The sequence below is a fragment of the Lissotriton helveticus genome, chromosome 10 (genome assembly GCF_964261635.1).
Source record: "Lissotriton helveticus chromosome 10, aLisHel1.1, whole genome shotgun sequence".
Lineage (NCBI taxonomy): Eukaryota > Metazoa > Chordata > Amphibia > Caudata > Salamandridae > Lissotriton > Lissotriton helveticus.
In genome coordinates this window covers 509,643,450-509,663,230 of record NC_136071.1, presented here as the reverse complement: position 1 = coordinate 509,663,230, position 19,781 = coordinate 509,643,450, and the positions used below count along the sequence as shown (strand labels likewise).

General features: G+C 45.1%; 1 protein-coding gene across 3 annotated transcripts in view; it reads right to left on the bottom strand.

The window, feature by feature from the left end:
• Window positions 1-1,532: 1,532 nt before the first annotated feature.
• Window positions 1,533-19,781, bottom strand: part of NTN3 (netrin 3) — a 253,419-nt gene continuing 235,170 nt past the window's right edge. For all 3 annotated transcript variants that reach the window (XM_078663017.1, XM_078663015.1, XM_078663016.1), the window contains exons 6-7: window positions 7,933-8,007; window positions 1,533-5,093 (exon numbers count right to left, since the gene is read on the bottom strand). In XM_078663017.1, the coding sequence (XP_078519143.1) occupies window positions 4,765-5,093; window positions 7,933-8,007 (404 nt within the window). In that variant the 3' untranslated portion in view covers window positions 1,533-4,764. The remainder of the gene's footprint in view (window positions 5,094-7,932; window positions 8,008-19,781) is intronic.

Here is a 19,781-nt window from a genome sequence, read left to right as displayed (position 1 = left end):
TGTGCGAGACGCTTCCTATCGGACCTGCAATCCGGAATCCATACAAGGTATCGCATCGCGCCGCATACAGATTGGATTCGACGCAACCCGCCTGCTGCGTGCAGAGAGGTTGTCGCATCATCTGCCCTGGGTCTGCAGGAGTGACGCATTGCTTGTTTTCCAACGCTGCAGCTTCAACTTGGAAATTTTGTCGCATCTACAGGTACTTTGGGCTTAGAGTGACGCAATTGTGGATTATTTTGACGCAAACCCTAGAACTATTTTAAAATCATATTCTTGAACTGTGTATGTTGGATTTTTGTCGTTTTGGTCTTGTGTAGTTTAGATAAAGATACTTTATTTTTCTAAACTGGTGTGGAGTCCATTTGTGGTGTTTTCACTGTGTTACTGTGAGTGTTGGTACAAATACTTTACACGTTGCCTTTGATAAGCCTGTCTGCTCGTGCCAAGCTACCAAGGGGGTGAACAGGGGTTATCTAAAGAGTGTATCCCCTTACCCTGACTAGAAGCCAGGGTCCCTATTTGGACAATGGTGCCTACCTCTGCCAACTAGAGAACCCCAGATCTAACAGGCAGCATGTTAGCTTGACATAAAATAGCACAAATTAGTATCGCCAGCCAGGGGTCAAGGCCTTAGTAAGTTAGAGAGACTGGGATGGATGGTGTACCACTAGGACACTAACAATACACCATGTGGATGTGACGGTCCATTCAAGGAAGTTGTGATGATAATGACAATGTCTGGATCTAATACTTCAGGACCACTTTCTGATCATATTGTAATGTATGTATGTATCAATGTGGTGTTTGTATAGACCAAACAAACGACAGCGGTGTACTGAGTAACCTATGCCATATAAGTGGTCTTACAATATTGTATATTATTTCACCCATCATTCGTACATTTTAATTTGGAATTCTTTTTACCTCATCCTCCAGTACAGCAAGAGACCAGGGGGTGAGGGAAAAATTTGGGCGAAAACGCAAATGAATATGCTGGCCAATGACTAGGAGACCCATCGTTTAAATAAGGAGCAGTGAGGCATCGCAAGATTGCCCATGTAAAAGCCTCCAGTGGATTTGTACTTTAAAAACCTCATAGACCTACTAAGCCATGTTTTGTGAGGTAATCTCCTTAAGTGCCTCCCCTCGACCACAAGGGGTTTGCTGGTATGTCTGTATGGTTGCTCAGCAACTATAATTTTTTGATGTAGCTGAGCTCATGACAAGTTAGCTTTCTCTTCAGCAGACCTTTGGCCAAGGTAAGTATGCCTTTCGTAAACAAGGTTTTGGATCACTTGCTTGAAGACCATTGTGAAATTAATCTTGGATTGATCCTAAATAAAGACTTATGAGCACACTAAATTTCAGAAACAGTGAGTGCTGTAATTCTGAGACGAGGTACACAGACAGGTAATGCAAGGACAGACAGTACAAGAGCGGCGACTAAAGAAAATTGTAGACAAGAGCAAACTGCCCAAGACATAACCCCAAAAGAAAGACAAAGAGACTGATAACTCAAGACAATGACATTTTTCTGGTACAATATTTTATTAAATGTGTTTCGGATTAACTTTCTCATGGTCTGTTAGAAGGAGGTGTCTGGAGCCAGCTCCATTTCTGGACAGGATATGGGGTGATCTCCTTCAATAGGGTCCAGTCACAACCGTACCACCTTTTCATTGAAGCTTGGAAGAAGAGACTGGTCAGTTCTCAGCACATGGGTGTACAACCGGGTAGCCGCATGGCACTTAGTAGACAAGAGGGTGACCAGCACCCCCATTACTCACCATGTCACAACAACTGCCTTATGACAGCTTATCCTGAACAACTTATTTATACACAAAGCAGCAGCATTCACCATAGGGCTGCAATGGAGATAGTCAGAAGGGTGCGCGGACAGACTGCTGTCAGCAGACCCCAGCTACTTGTCGTCTTCATCTGAGCATGCAAAATTGTCATCTTCAATCTAGATGAAAATGACAAAACATCTGCAAAGGTGACAACTCAATAGGTAATGTATGTGTTGTGTTATAATCTGGTGTAATCTGTGTAACATATGATCAGACATGCCCCAAGAAGTTTAAGGTGGCTTTCTGTTACCTGGCGAGAACTTTAGTAAGCGGTGGGTTTGTAGGTTTCTCCCAGACCTGGACTGCTCTCTCATGATAAAATGGGAGATTTCTCAACATGGACGACCCTCTGACCAAACCCTGAGACGTAGACATTGACCGTCATGTGACAGGCGACTCTTGACACGCAAGTATCCACCTGTGCCCTGCTGGCTCTATGAACTCACTGCCCAGTTCACACTCTTGCAAATCCATGACAGGGCAGCGCCTCCTTGGTACCATGCCAGGCAAAACAGTTTGTAGGTGTTTGTTGCTGAGCAAATATCAGTGAATGCACCCCTAGGTATTAAACGACAGGGGAGATGATGGAAAGATATTGACAAGTAGTTGGGAGTCACTCTGGCGGTTATGTTCACATTTGAAAAAAATATAGATTCTTTGTAAGGGCAGTAAGCCAGGTCGGATTTTTGTTCAACACTTGGAAAAGCATATGGCCCAACTGTCCCTGGAACACTACGTTAAACCCGCATAAAACAGGGGAACAAAAACCCATGAAATGTGTACCAATAATTCCTCCAGTCTCTCAACTGAGCAAAATGACAGCAAAATTAGTTTGAAAATTAAATTGATTGGAAAAAGACTGGACCCCACTATCACGTCGGAATAAATAAAAAACAAACGAGACCTAATTTCTGACTATTGTATTTCTCTGGAATAATCTTAGTTTTGCTTTAAAAAAGATAGACTGGGTTGACCCTTAATTGCATTGGGTTTTTCGAACTGAAACAAATGAGAGCATGGTATGGTGCATTCTTATACTGAAACGGAATTACTGAAATTTCCCAGTAGGCGTAAGCTAGTAAAAAAATAACGATATTATTATTTGTTAAAATAAAAAAAAGTAAAACATTCATATATGTTACACTAACTTCCATAAAGATACTTTTTTACATTTTGCTGCATTTGTGCCTGCGGAGTGACATGTTGGTGCCTCCCTCTCAGAACTTAGTCCTGTGGCTCTGATGGACGAAGCTATACCAAACAGTCAACTTATAGGAGAACAGCAATGTAATGGGAATGAAAGCGTGCTCACCGGTGGGTACGAGGAGCTAAAGATGGCGAGAAAGCATCTGAGAGAAGCAGTTCATATCAAATGTGGACTACATGAACATGGCAAAATTAAGAGGAAGTGAGCAAACTTGGGGGGTGGGGTGGGTGTTATTCCTAAATTCTTCTGGTTGTCCTGAAGTCTGTTCATATGCCGGTCTATGCGGAGGCAGAATCTCCACCACATGCATCTACATTGAGATGTTGACAAGGTTCATGCATCTGCTCTGATATCGCTTAGCGGTCATGTGTCTTTGTTGACATCCTTCTGCTGCTCATGTATCTCTGATGGTTTATCTACACTTGCCATGATCCATGGCAACTTTCCATGTCTCATGCATCTGTTGTGAGATCTCTCCAAAGCCCATGTAATTGCACTGAAATGCACCACACATGTACCTATACTGAGATTGCCCCACAGCGCACCTATCTGTGTGAGTTCACTCCACTGCTCAGCCTTCTGCCAGAGATCTCCACATTGCATATGTAGGTCTAACCATACGGGCTTCAGTAAGATGACTCGGCTGGCTGGAAAAGATTGCTCTTCCCCCAAAAATGGATATGTTGTTGAAGACACAAGGGTCTGCCATTTGGGCTCACTAGAAGTCTGTACTTTAGGAAATCCAGAGTGAGTCTGTGTCTTGCAGCCTTATAGGACTTTGTCTTACTAGGGAGTGGTAAAATCTGTGCCGCAGCAGATAGGAGACAAAGAAGGCTCATGTAGGTTGGTGCTTCAGAGGCGTCGCAGAACACATTTGAGCTTCACGAGTCCGGTACAGTTCTGTACTTCACAGATCTGCTAGCCTAAGTGGAGACCTCTGTGATCAATGTTCAAGCTCAGGAACCCTCCAGAAACCGTCTCTGGAAGGCGGCACTCACCCCCTAGTGGAAACATTGACCAAGGAAACAGATTCTTGGTAGATGGGAACATTCACGAAGCATGGCAACATTAGCGGTGTTAGAACAGTCAGTTTCACTCATGCTTTGATGACTTCCACTTTAAAATCAGGATTAGCACCCCATAGTTGCAGATTAGACTTTCATAAAGTAGAGAAAAGATACTTTTAGAGGTGGGCAAAGTGAGGTTTCAGAAGAACCGACTGGGGCAGTTTAGAAACCTAACCAGGAATACTGCTGGCCATGCAGGGAGACTTCCTGTGTTTAAGGAACAGTTTGGATCGAAAAATAGTCAGAGAGACCTGGAAGCAAGGTCCTAAATCATTTTTGGACCACAGAGAATCGTCAGGCACACGGGCAGTGAAGGAAGGCTGAGTAGACAAACCAATTTCAAGTAACTCAAAGTCCTCAACGTAACATGGAGTCCCTCCTCCACTGGTCTTCACAGCAGCGTCCCAATCAAAGGATTTCTCTGTACTTAGACTCCTTGTTTAGAAAAAGGCGCTTTGTTTCTGTTACTGCACTTATAGATTAAAAATAAAAAAAATGGTCTTGATGAACTTGTTGCCAAAATATACACTATACACACAGGAGGTCCTCTTAGTGCTAGATATGTACAGAGTCTAGCTGGGCCGCAGCCTGCCGCCATGTGCACGCCTTGTCAGAGGGCATGGTGTGCTTGTGTAGATCACGGCTTCGGGCACTTGCCCTTCTTCTCACGGCGTTGCAGCTTCCGTAGACGCCGAGTCCACGTGTCCCGCCACTGAATAACCACGCTGGTCTTATCAGCTGTAAGGCCCTGGCGTTCAGGTGCACCTTCACCTGTACCCATCACCAGGTACTTCCGACTGATCTGGATCTTGGGGCACTTGCATGCCAGGTCCTTCATATGAATCCACAGGAAGTTGTCTCCGCGCTTCACCTGCTCGTCTCGGCACTTATAGACCGACAGCACATTCACAGTGAACTTTGCCCAGTTTCCAATGGTTTCCATGTCTAGCACATTCACCTGGACCACTGCAGTAAAAGGAGAGAAATATGTGAGTAAATGTGCAAAGGCAGTGCAAACTTCCCTCAGACTTACAGTACGGAACACTGCTTGCAGTAGGAAGAACTGTGTCCCTTACATTAGTAAAACATATACTACATCGGCAGCAGTAATACAGGTGTACCTCATACATGCAAAAGTGGTCCAATGTAGGTAGATGATGTTGAAACCCCTCTCCCATACACAAAAGTTACAATACCAGTTGTGGTGCAGCCTTTCCTTGCATTCAAAGAAAATGTACAACCTAGATTGCCGCTGTGTAGATTTACCTCTTGCACACAAATCAGACACAGAACAGACAGTAGGGCAATCTCCCCTCACAGTCATAGAACATGTACAATAAAGGCAGGAGCTGACCAGGCTCTAGCACACAGATTAGTGTCAGAACAAGAAGCAGTGGAAGATTTCCGCACAAAGTGGAACGAGTACAACAAGGCGGAAGCACTACTAAGCTTCCTGACTTTCCTTTATGCACACTCAACAGGGGCTGGAGCAAAGCTAGCCTTCGTTGCAAATTCTCCTCCCAAGAAAGAGGATGTCACAGAAAGGGGAAGGCATAGATGAGAGGGATGAAGCGGTAAGGGAGGAGAAGGAGTTGTAGGAATGAGGGAAGAACAAGAGCCCGATGGCAGAAATAATGGGAGAATGGTAGGGACTGGGATGTCTAAAATGAGTGCGAGAAATAAAGATGTAAAAGAGAGATCCATGAATGAAAAGAAAATTGAGTAGTACGATAGAGATGTAAGAAAAAGGGTATGAAGGGATGGTGGGGGATATGCACCATACAGGGAATGGACAGCGAGAGAGAAATGTATGAGACATAGTGTAACACTGCGAGGGATGCTAAAGCGATACGTATGATGAATAGTAGAGAGTACTAAAGAGTGGGACATTAGAATCTAATCAAGGTGCCAGATTAAGTGCCGGTGTTCAGTCAGAGACAACACAGAATATGATGGTCACACGCCCGCAAAGAAGGGGGATATTCCTTTAGAACCCTATGGCCATTTGCACATCGTTCCAGGACTAGGTGCACAATGGTTATATGTTGTTACTACGAATTCCGTTGCAACGCATGCCTTTACCACGCATGCGTTACAACGGAATTCGTTTTCTATGCATAACCTTTACCACTAATATTCCTTTACCACGCATAGATTAACAACGTTTTTCGTTGTTAATTTATGCATGGTGAGGGCATATTCTTGTTAAAGGTTACACCTCTCCCCTTACACGTCCCAAGCCACTACTCCTTTTAATTACCCCTGCCCTTAACCCTTCATTTTTTTTTTTTTTATTACATTTCCCCATACCTTTTTAACTCGTCTCTGCTACATCTCTTCTTGGTTAAGTCGTCCGTACGTCGTTAAGAGGAAGCGGAAGTTGAATTCCGTTTCCTCTTTAACGACCCTGATTGCTTGATCTTCACTTCAGGTTAGTTCTTTTTTTTGGGGGGGGAGCCCCCCAACCCACCTTTTTTGATCCCAGGCGTTTTTAGTTTTTGGGGGGAGACCCCCCAAACCTCTTTTTTTTTTAATTACCACACATACCTTTACTACGTATTTCGTAGTAAAGGTATGCGTGGTAAAGCCTCTCGTTGTTACCATGCATGCGTTGTAATACATGCGCGGTAAAGGTTTTCGTGGAACCGGCCGCATTGTAGTGGCCGTTTCCCGTGCACAACGGCACGACCAACTCACACAACTCAGTGTCAAATATTCAGCCCAGGTCACTTAGTTAGTGGCTATGTCTGTTTTGCACAGGATAACAGTCCACAGCAGGCAACTTTCTACCTTTATGGACATCACACAGGAGTAAAATCAGTACTGTGGAAGAAAGCTAGATCTAAGGATTTGAGCACAGCTACCCATGTGGGTGTCATGGCCATACTAATCTGTATATTGTATGTTGTCCCCTACGATTTAACGTGAACAGTATTCAACTCTGAGGGCATAGAAGTGATCGCCCCAGAAATGAGGACTCTGAGGATCAAGCCTTTCCACTAGATGCTTTTTCTATGTATTACCAACACCAACTGGTCATTTTAGGATACATGGACTAGTGAAGACCCTTTAGCAGTGAGCTACTTGTGCTCCATGTCCTGTCCACGACTGCTTTGCCCTACTAACTGTTGAGCAAAACAGGGGTGGCTATTAACTTCCCAGACCAAGGGAGGTGGTGGTCTTATAAGGGAAGCTAGACGCAGAGATTATGGGACATCGTGACAATCACTGGAAGGACCCAGTGTTCCATCACCCTCACACACAAGCACCAAGGCCATTTTAGAGCCTAGGACTGCTGCACACTGTAAATTTCACAGACATGTATGGGGAGAACTATTTAAATTTAACAGTGAAGCTTGTAAGAAACGTCAGAGTTTATTTTTGAAGAGGAAAACTCAAACTTGAGGAACAAACGAGAGTGTAGTACCACAATATTGCCTTTTAAATATCAATGTCAACTTGCACAAAATCATGACTGTAGGTAGATGTGGAGCAGAAGAGTAAACCTATGGATGCTTACGTTGACTATATTGTGCAAGTCGATATCCTGCAGTCTATATTGAATTTATAGCGCTCAAAGTCGACATTTTGTATTTGATATTGTGCCATACAACTACAACCGAGCCCAACATTGCAAGAAGGGAGCACGGAAGATCCTAAAGAAATCCGAATTTTATTGCTTGACCCTAGGGTTCAATTTCCCTATGATTTCATCCCCCCCCCCCCGTACCACGTAATCGCCCAGGACTGGATAGTGGTTCAGTACAAAAGGCAATATCTTCCATTGCAAGCTACTCTTCCTCACCATAATCCTTCTTGCAGTATTTCTTCAGGTTGATTTTGTAGTTCCCCTTCGGCGGCTTACAATAGGTTTCACAATCTAGGGAGAAATAAAACGCATGATACTGTAAGAGAGAGACAAGTTAATCTGGAATAAGCCATCTATTAAGAGTTAAATGGTGCGGCTTTTAGATATGAGGGCTCTTGAAACAGCCACTAGCCAGGGCTGCGCGCTTGCCTGCCATATGACGACTACCACCATTCACACGATGGTTTAGGCAAGCGATGCCAATCCCATCTACCAGTATTCAAGGGTGACATGGCTGAGTGTCCCAGTCACCGTTGTAGGCCTGTTTATAGAGGAGGCAAGAGTTGAGAGGTGCCCACCGAAAGCTCAGTGTCTGGCAAGCACATTAGTGCCACGGTTGACACCTCTATCAGGAGCAGCGATGGAGTGAAAGTGTGCCAGTGTGACCTTTTACATCACTTTTTACAATTAATTGTAACACGTACAACGTCTTAAAACAGGATACTCCATCATATAAGGACCACACAGTCGAATGAAAGCACTTGTGTGTCAAACCTTCAAATCCAACATGATAATAGAGTACAGAGATGCCTGTCAAAAAAGTACAAGACACAAAGGATTTCCAAGTAGAAAGGTAACTATGCAATAATACTTTGAATGATATACAACATAACATAACGTGTATTTGTAAAGTGCCTAAGGGTACCCTGATGCTGAAAAGTGATGTTTATTGTTACCCACCTCAATGGTACTCACTTTATCGACCTCAGAATCATGAAAGGCTGAGTGGACCTGCCGGGTTTTGAACCTGTGACCATGAGGTCAAACACAGGCCCCTACAGTGGACGCACTAGTCCACTAAGCCACCAGACTATTATGTAAGATGACTAAAGAAAAATAAAATCAGAAAAGTGAATTAGGAGGAAAAATAGAGAGGGGCAGATTTGTCTTATTGATTGGTCTTCAGGAAAGGATCCCTCAAGTGAGTGGATTTAGAGTGTTTAAATCAGGCTTAGTGTCGATTTGGAAGATCACAGGAGTAGTGTAGAAGGGGTCCTGGTAAGTAATTCTTTCTTGCTCCTAAAAGTAAGATGTGGAACAATGTGCCAAGCTTCCAGAGCCGCTCACCTTGCAACACTCGGATTGCTCCATAAGTTTATACCTTACACAAGTGCTAGTAGAACCACTTCTGCAGTACTATGGAGCCCTGTTGCTGCAGAAGCTTCTCTTCTTAGCCTGAAACAAAACATCTAGCAACTTCAAAAATTATATAAAAGGGTTTTTTTTGCTGCCCATTCTATCACGGGCATACTGTACTACCCAAATGACAAGTGACAAAAGCAAACTTGTGATTACTTATGTGTTACATTCCTCAAAGTTCATTAAAAGGTATTTAAATCCAGGATTTATCTTGGCAAGGGCCTAAAACTTTTCTCAAACAGTCAAAATATTTAGAGGCACCTAGTGAGTTTTGCTTGTAAAAAGTCAACATAAAGCATATATAGTGTTTCTTTGTCACCATATATATAGGGGTCCACCTCAGGGTATGTGAAGGTTGCCAGATGTCGACCCCGATTTTCAATCTATGTGCTAAATGACAGCCAAATACCTCCTGCGCACCAGCATGGGATGTCAGGGTGCATAAGGTGATTTCTCAAGTGCGCGTGTGTACCCGTAAGGTCTCACTGCACTCATTTCCAGAAGTAACGGATGAGATGGCTACATACTGTGTTTAAGAGGATAATGACTGTGGTTATGCTTTCTGGAATTGCAGGGCCTCTAATTTCTGAAGACATTTATCCTCACTGGTTGTCAACGGTTACTTCTACAAGGCAGGGGCCGGAAAATTTTCAGTGTCAACAGTCAGGCATGGCGAACTTTGAATGGTAGGAGAGGTGGCCTTCAATCATAGGAAACTTGCAAAACACTGGTATTCTAAACTAAATCCTGGGATACTACGAGTGAAGACCCAGACGGAGATGCTCTCTGCATTTCAGTCTGCTCAAGAGATGGGATACTGCGTTCTGTAGTCTCTGCGAATGGGTAATCAGATATGGCGGCGAATCTAGAAATACAACCGTTTGCATTATCCAAGCGGGGAGCACACGAGCAACCACTGTGTGTAAGTAAACACCTTCCTTGGTGATCATAGAAGCCACTATTTTCAAGTCAAAGGAGGGCCGTCCTTCATGTTCTGATCATGCGTCACACGCTGTGCGCCATCTTGGTGCTTCTGGGTGATGCGCTGCGGGGACATGGTCAGTGTGGAGCATCCAGCTCTTCCGTTTGCTCCACGACAGGTGTTATCCGTGCTGCTCTGCTCATTTGATCGTGTTTTTCTGCTCCTGCGCTTAAGCATGGTCTGGGGGTGCTGTGGTGTTGAGGGTGGTGTGCTAGACACCCGCATCTTCCTGTCCGCCAGCATCTCGCGATGACGCAGTGCTCGTGGCACAGTAATCTGTACACTGCAGGGACAAAGACTCCACCCCCTTCATACCCTGAATGGCGCTGTTGATGCTCCTCCATTTTAAGGATTCGCTTTCGCGTTAGTATTCCATGGAACTGAGGAGATTCCAAACCCCCACCCAGGTCGGCAGCTCCACAGATTCTTTTTTTCCTGCACAACGGCACAGAAAAAGACCATCATTCTTGCTGTGTGTCCGCGTCCTGCCCGCCCTCTGCTGAAGGCCTCTATTGGCCCTTTGTGAGCAGGGTTTTGTTGTCTCCTTTCTTTTATTTTGCCGAATTTGCGGCCCATCTTGGCAGCTCGGCTCCCCTTCTGTTCGGACAGGGCAGGGGCCTTTGTACGGAGGAGGGGGACTGGGAGTGACGCGGGTGGGCAGAGGCCATTCAAGAAAGGGCGCTGGTGCGCCGCCAGCTTTTCACAGGCCGCCCGGACTGTTCTCCCAGGGCGTGAGTGCGTAACCGGGCGAGACGGGAGGCGTCTGTGTGATAAAGAGGCCGTTTGTCCTGCTTTTATGTCAATGGCAAACCATTGTTAGCCATGGCTCATGCACGTTCAAACGTGGACAAGAATGGTATGTGCTACCTCGGTTTTGACCTCTTATCTGCTGTGTGAAAGCCTGCATATAGGTCTCAGTGTATGGAGTTGTACGTGTGTGTCAGTGTGTGTGTCTAGGCTAGACCGTTGGTGCCATGTGTCTTGTCTGCATGTCTGGCTGTATGTGTATGTTTTGGTGAGACCATTGGTGCTATATGTGTGTGTGTGTGTCATGCCTGCATGTATGTGTAGGTGAGACCATTGGTGCTGCGTGTGTGTCTTGTCTGCATGTCTGACTGTATGTGTAGGTGAGACCATTGGTGCTATGTGTGTGTGTGCATCTTGTCTGCATGCATGTCTGTGTATGTGTTGGCGAGACCATTGGTGCTGTGTGTGTGTGTGTCTTGTCTGCATGTATGTCTGTCTGTGTAGGTGAGGCCATTGGTGACGTGTGTGTCTTATATGTGTGTGCGTCTTGTCTGCATGTATGTCTGTCTGTGTAGGTGAGGCAATTAGTGACGTGTGTGTGTCTTATCTGCATGTCTGTCTGTGTACGTGTAGGTGAGACCATTGGTGCCGAAAGTGTGTCTTGTCTGCATGTCTGCATGTCGGTCTGTGTTTGTGTAGGTGGGACCATTGGTACCCTGTATCTTTACCTCAGTGTGCAAGAGCATTTCTGTGTGTATTTGTGTGTCTGTATACAGCAGAGTACTCTGTTTGTTTGCCTATATAAGGCAGAAGGTGTTGTGCAACTGTGTGGACGAGTGCCTAAGCATGTGCTTATATGCAAGACCATATCTACGAATGTGTGTTTACTAAATTCTTTGCAACTCTATGTCTTAGAGTCTCTCTGTATGTGTGGCTCTGCAGGACTGATGGCGCGTGCCGGTCTGCACAAGAGAATGTGTCTGCAGAACAGCATGCCTGTGTATATGCATCGGAGTGCTTGTCGGATGCTGGGTGAAAGTGCCTTTGTGAGATAGTGTTGAAGTGCACCAGTCTGCGACTGAGAATTTGTATGTAGATGTATCTTTGCGAGAGAATGCTTACAAGCACATCTGTCAGACAGTGTATGCGTACCTATGAGCTGGTAGGCCTCACTGTATACATTGCAGAATCTAGGAATATGTGTTTGTGTGCATATGATTGTGCATGTGTATCACATGACAGGATGGCAGCTCTGTCATTTCAAGTTCTTGGCCTTTCCGAGGTCAAGTATGGTTCTGGTCCAGCGATAACCACAATGACTGCTTTCTTCTATCCCTGCTGAACCTGCTGTCCTTCAGTTCTGTGGACAGTAAAGGCGATTGGTGCCGAAAATTAATACTTCAGGACAGCAGTTCTGCAGACATGCTCATTTAATCTTCCTTTCGGCGTGTGTGCAACAGGACCACCACTGCAGTATGGGGGTCGCATAGCACCATACTTTCTGGTCTGCTTGCTTACCAGTGAGCGTTCTAGCTTTCTTCATTTCATAAAGCCTGTGGGGGGAGCCTTGTGGCAGGCTGACTTCAGGAACTTGAGTACCGCTCCAGTCCTAAAGATTCCCTGAAGAAGCTGACGAGGGCATTCACTGGGTGTAAAAGATGGAATGCGATGCTACTCTCAAATCTGGATGAGTTGAGGTGGCAATGTCGTGCAGAGTTATGAATCATTGAGCTGCAGGATATTCCTTAGAACTAGCGCCAAGAAACCGTATGGTGTACACGCGCTCTACAAATATTTTTAACATACCATACAGAGAGGGCAGCCTGAGCATGCCCGAGGGACCTGGAGGGTTGCCACATGCCAGCCAGGCTGGATGTGCCTTTTGACAAGAGCTGAGCCTTTGAATTTGAAATCCGTGGCGCTAGCTTCTGTCGCGGCCTGGCACAGCCGCTTCCGCTAGGCCGCCTTGGTCCCAAGAGGGGAAGTTGCCGACCGCCCGGCCTGAAAGCTTCAATTCAGCTTTGGACACAAGGAGATTAGGGACAGAGCAGCACATGATTGCTTCATCCAGAGTGTGTTGAGCAAAGCGTTCTAGCCACTCAAGCAGAATAAAGTCAATGCTGGAAATGCTGTGCGTCAAGTGAGCCCGGGCCAGCCTGTCCCTACATCTCCTCCGACCCCCTGCCCTGGGGGCCACCGAATACATGTGCGAACTGGAGCACCAGAGTAAAGAGCGCACAAGAATGCCTGGAAAAGACCAAATGCAGTTTATTAAGACTAGCTTGGCTCAAGTCAATGAGAATCCGATCACAATAATGACTGCAGACTCAGAGTTCATAGGAATGGCACAGAAGCACTATCCACACTCTCATAACATAAGGTTGCGCCATTGGTCTGTCACTATCTGTAGCATTACAGAGGCGTTGGACTTCCCTGTCAATGCACGTCAAAAGCATCCTGCTGATGAACCCCAAGCAGCGCTCCTGTGATTGTTCGACCTCACTGAGTCCGGCTGTTTTTCGTTCACAAGAAATGTGAAGAAAAACTGACTTTACGATTATGCTGTATTTCAGAACTTTTGCTGGGAACTTCTGAAGCAGAAAGTCAGTGTTGCTGGTTGAAACTTTAATACCCACAGCCCCTTTGGGTGTTTATTGAGCTCTTGTGGTGAAGCCCCGTGGTAAATGGGGTGTAGGAAATACTGAGGTATGCTTGATTTCCTATTCTGTTAGAAGCATCATAGACTGAGGCTTTGATTTCTATAACGGAGTGTCGTGAACGAAGGGAGCTGATTTGCGTAGTCAAGCCGGACAGGCATGGTTCAAGCTTGTGTCCTTGGGCACATGCATGTCCATCTGCAAATCAGTGTCTTTTAGGTCATTTGTTCCTCCCCATATGTCTTTAGCGTGAATTTGCCCTGAATTTACATATGCCTACAGAGTTCACTCCTTAGTATGTGTGTGAGTTTTTAAAATTAATATGTGGATCAATGTACATTGCTGATCATCATCCTGTCTGCGCACAGTATAGCGACAACCGTTTGTTGTCTCCTTTGATGTCTCAGTTTAGCCCCGAAAATTGGAACAAAGACAGTGTTCGTCATTTTTTGCGACAGTACTTTACACGTGGTCAATTATGTTCAATATATTCATGGTGGACCATTGTATCAATTTTAGTGCACGCCATCTCGCGCTCTATTAATTAGTCACAACTGGCCCTTCCTGAGAGGAAGCAACAGGTTAAACTAGTCCCTTTTTGACACTGGTGAGATCTTCAGGAATCTCTTTTGTTCCGCCTTCTTCTCTATGTGTACTCGGTCCCACTGTGTAAAGTATTCTTAGATCAAACTATGAACCTACACTCACACACTGATCACACCTAAATGTATATTAAATATACTTAAAATAGTAATTGAGTTATCCCTAGGAAATCAATCCGACCACATCTCAAACGTGAACGCAGGAAAGAACTTGCAAATGAATAGCTCCAAAGTACACCTTATATTTTGGACATAAGTATCCTATCTTGCTTCAGTATCCATCTCTCAATTTTTGGGCCAACAGATTTCTGAGACCAAAACTAAAATGCACAGGGATCCACAAGACTGTGAGCTCGTTTGAGGGCCCCAAAAAAAGTCTGTGGTCAGTAGCCATTTTGATCAATTTTGGAAGTTTCCAACAGCCAGCTCCAATCCTTATACACGCCTCCACCAGCTTGACATATCATAGAAGCTACAGAGAACACTCAATACACCTAGGCGGATAATAATGGGTTGGAAGAAAATAGACCTTATCTTCTAGGCCAGAGAGTGACTTTGTTTTCTCCCAGTAGGAGAAGGAGGTTCCTTTTTTTAGAGTTTGTCAAGCTGAGTGCTCTGCCACATTTGTGGCGAATGCCCTGCCTGCCGAACTCTTGGTTGACCTGCTCAGTGTAGAGCTGTGGTTCTGAAAATCTGGACCCTGTTGTTATCCCGATATCGAGGTCCAATACCCGTGTCACAAAATATCAACGTACCATGACGAATTTGGTATCCACGAACCGATAATGATTAGGACATCATTCCTATACATTTGCGTCATAATCGAGGGTCGCCAACGCCCCTAAATCGTAGTCTCCGTCCCGACCGCTTAGACTCCATTTTGTGAACGACATCCATCTTACGTCTTGCCCTCATGATAAGTCAATTAAAGGTCGAGCTTGATCTAAAAGGACACGTCCACCTTCCCTGACTTCCCCCTGACCTGTCCCAACCGACTCCATTGCCTTTAGCCAAACCTGTTTGGGCAGCCCCTCGCCCAGTGGCCAAATACGATAGCATCAATACATAACATTCCTCAAACCATTCACTACATACAGACCATGCTTTCTACAAACATGCACCTGTCCATACTCCTTGTTTATGGCCAGTTTTATGACTGGGTGGTACCTTCCTTTATTGGTGTTTCATTGATATCTGATGGAAGTTCCGGGCCTGGCTGGGTAATCTATCACGAACTGGACATCTAAAATGTGGGCTTGCTTACATGACTTCGCTCTTTGTATTATTGTAGAAATATGTTTACAGTCGTATCATAAACTCAAGAATTCTTGCTTGCAGCTATTATTTCTGTATATAAGGAGAAGGCTGGTTCTGTAAAAACGAACAGTCTCCTGAGAACACATGACCCGTGTTTGTCGTGCTTCTAGGACACGTGTTACTTGGTAGCTACCAATAAACTTGATCTCTGACTGTGACTAGAAGACTCAGCGTTTCTGTGGTCCGGAACAAGGGAGAACTCAGAGGTCTTCGGGTGTTATCCCCTGGCACCACCGGCTCTCTAAAAACCCGGCATCTCAGTTGGCGCCCAACTCGGGGCGGTATCAAGCGGCGACGGTCCAAGCCAGATGTTCGTGAGGAGCTTCGTGTGAAAATTCCGGAGGACGGCCAGCCACTTCAGCGACCCCTGTATGTCGACGTGGTTCCGAAGGTCTTTGCTGCGAGGTTCCCCGCGTCCCGACGGCTACGAAGGACTGCTGCCCTGACTATCGCCTTGTTTTGGAGCCAGTGATCCTTGGTAGAGCGAAACGATAGACGAGTCTTCTAGCGACGTCACAGATCTTCAAATACTTCAGTTAAGTATAAGTGGAGCGTCTCCCAGTCCTTAGTTTGTCCTTAGTTTTTGGTATCCTTGAGATACGACTTGATTTGGTACTTGCAAGCCCCAAAGCCGAAGGACTCGTGTTTTCACGAGAAATATCGTAATAGATAATCTTTTGAAGTTTGAAGCTAGACTAGTGAGTGAAGATGCCTGGTTTTAGCAGACTTGGAAACTTGTTTTGTCTTGGTTATAGTAAGGACTCCCGATTAGAGGATTCCTGTCCGGTTCCTCCGATTGGAACTCCAACGTATGAGCTCTATGTGAAGCATGGCGTAGGTCCTATCGCATATAATGAAGTGTGGATAAAATACACCCGTAAGGATGGTGTTTTAAAGTGGCCCCAATATGGTAGTTTCGACTCAGAAATTTTAGATAATCTAGAGGTCAAATTGTTCAAGAAGAAAGCCCGGCCGGCGATGTTTGACTCTTTCCGCTTATGGCGTAAAGAGGCCAAACAAAAGGAAATTAAATTAGAGAAGAAAAATAAGAGAGAAAGAGGTATTTCAGTAATGCAAGCCGCGATAAAATTTAAAGACAATGAAGAAGAACAAATAAGTGAGCAGTTGCACAGGCAACGTAAAATGGCAATAGATAAATGCTATCCTGTTTTACAATCTCCTCAGCAAGAAACAATAAAAGAGCGTGAAAAAGATCCATTAATGGCACATCTGCTAAGTTCGCCACCGCCCTATGCACAAAATGCCACAGCACCTCCGCAACCTTTAGTTGCACCTCTGGTAGCTGTTATGCCGGCTCCTTTACAGCACACACCAGCTGCTCTTCAACTGGCTTCTATTTCTCTGGTGCAGCCTCCTCAAGGCTCACCGATTACATCTATTTCTCCTACTGTTCCTCCTACAACTTCGCCTAGCACACCTTCTATTTCTTCTGATACTCGCTCTACGAATGCTTCTGTTCCTACTTTGCGTGACTCTGTTCTGCCACCAGTTATTCCTCAGCTTTCACCTTTCGTCTGGCATAAAATAGCCAGCATTGCTACTAACATTCCTTCACCACTTTTTTGGTCGCCTAAAACGACCCCTAATACGGGACCAAGACAATTACGAAGCCAAATGCCTGATTATCAAGAGAGGGAATCACTGAATAAGTTAGCACGGAATTGGGCTATGGATACAGCGAGATATGATGTAGAGTCTGTCGTGAACGTCTTCCGTCAATGGGATGAACCGACGCAAAGATATGTTTTTGAACAGATGTGTGTTTTTCTGTGTGAGGATTTGGAAGATAATGGTCAAGAGAGCAACGCTCGAGAGTTGTGCAATGTACGATTTAAATTTGGGGAAGGCATGATCATAGGTCCCAATGTCGAAAAAGCAGTTGGGATATTATTATCATATCGAAGTACGGGTGGTAATTCTGGGTCATCATCTGAATGTGGTACGTCTAGTAGGAAGAGAGCGAGACAGTACCCCATGAGAGAGGTTCCTCCGGTTTGGAGGGAAGGTGATGCGAATGCAGTACCGCCAATTCTGCCCCATTTCCAGCGTGTATGGGTACATGTCCCCTGGAAAAGATCGGAAGTGTTGGCACTCAAGCAGTCACTACCTGACCCTCGTAAAAACCCGACTGGGTATTATAAGGAGTTATCGCAAACTGCAAGCTCATGTATAATGAATTTAGCGGATGTAGACATGTTGTTTGGGAACGTTGTTCCACATCCTTTATGGAGCAAAATCCGTCATACGGATCACGATCAGGAACTAGGTGACTCGTGGGCGAACATTGCGACTACAGATGCTAGACAAGTCGGTGGTTTTAAACCTGAGCCGTTAATAGCTGAACTTCCCGGTAGGATTATAGCGTACATGAAAACAATAATGCCTGAAGTACGCGTAAACTGGGACAAGCTATCCGCATGTAAGCAAAAGAAAGATGAGAATGTGTCTGACTTCTTCACGAGATTTGAGGAAACTTTCACCGATCATAGTGGTCAAGATATGGCTACCGAAGGTAGCCAAAGATTGTTTGTAGACAAGTTCGTACATAATTTTCTTCCTGAACTATGTAACAAACTGAAAGATTCGGAGAGTGCTTGGGCTGTCTCTACGTCGGCGCAGATTTTAGCTACAGCCCAGTACTATGAAAATAGGCGTAAAGACGAGCTAGATAAAGCAGATAAGAAGACGAAAGATTTGAAAACTAAGGTTCTTCTCCAGCAGGCCTATCCGCCTCGCACGGCTAGTCAGCCCAATTATCAACAACAACAGCAGTATTCGAGAAACGCGCAAGGAAACGAGTTTTCCCATCAGCGTCCTACGTATGGCCCGAATCAATGTGCGTATTGCAAGGAAGAGGGTCATTTTAAAGGTAATTGTCCGGCCCTTGCGCGACGTTTAAACGGTTCTTCAGGTGTAAGGGGAAGAGGTGTTCAGCATGCCCCTAGAGGTAGGGGCCGTGGAAATCTCACTCAGAATACAACTTCTTTTCCGCCTCAGAATTCCATGAACAGCTTTGACCAAAAGAATAATGCATCGTCCAAGTCAGCCCAGTACTATGCTGACGACTATTACACCGAACACGAAAATGAGGGTAATGATTGCTAGGACAGCCATGGACAAAGAGAGGGAGTTGTTTCAGTTCCAGTAGATCAGAATGGACCTTATGTCGAGGTGATTACCTCAGGAGTGTCAGAGCCATTTCTGCTGGATACTGGTGCTACAAAAAGTTCTATTATGCACTCGAAACTTCCTGGCGCACCTTTGTCTGGCGAAATGAATGTCTCAGTAGGTTTCTCTGGCGCCCCTGTTAGAAACCCGATCTCTAGTCCTATATCCCTTTCTGTTGGCCCATGCGAATTAGAAGCACCCCTCATTTTGACGACAGGTTGCGGTGAAAACTTGTTAGGTTTGGATTTACTAAAAAGGTTGTATGCGACTTTGTACTGTTCCCCCTTGGGAGTACAACTCACTTTAGGCAAGAAGGTCGTTTCTCCAATGTATTTGTCAAAGGAAAATACTCCAACTGAATTGTTATCACTTCCTGATATACTTTGGGCTAATGGTTCTAATGATGTAGGTCGTTTGGAGATAGCACCGTATGTCATAACTTTGAAAGCCAACGTTAGGTTGCCACGTATTCCCCAATATAAGATATCTGGTGAATGTGAAAGAGCGTTATTGACGATTGTTTATGACCTGATTGATAAAGACGTCATCGAAGAAACAACAGGAAATGTTTGTAACAGTCCAGTTTTGCCCGTCTTAAAACGTACTGATCCTTCACAACCGCCTGTATACAGGTTCGTGATCGACCTCAGAGAAGTGAATAAGGTAGTTATCCCACAGTTTCCAGTTGTCCCCGACATTACTGCTTTATTGACAATGGTTACAGCTTCAGCAAATTGGTTCTCGGTGATCGACTTGAAGAACGCTTTCTTCAGCATCCCGATTGCCGAGGAGAGTAGAGATCTTTTCGGTTTCAATTTAGGAGGACGAAGCTTCCACTTCAAGTGCGCTCCTCAAGGCTACTGCGAAAGCCCATCAATATTCAGTCAGGCCCTGAAAACACAACTAGACACCATTGTTCTACCAGATGGGTCAACTCTGATTCAGTATGTCGACGATCTGCTGATCGCCGCAGACACTGAAGAAATTTGCAAACAAGCTACATTATCATTGTTGCGTCACTTATGTGACATGAAGCACAAAGTCTCTCTCTCCAAACTACAATTTTGTCGACAAGAAGTAACCTACCTAGGTCACATCTTATCGAAGGAGGGAAGGAGACTGACGCCAGAAAGAATACAGGCAATAGCAGAA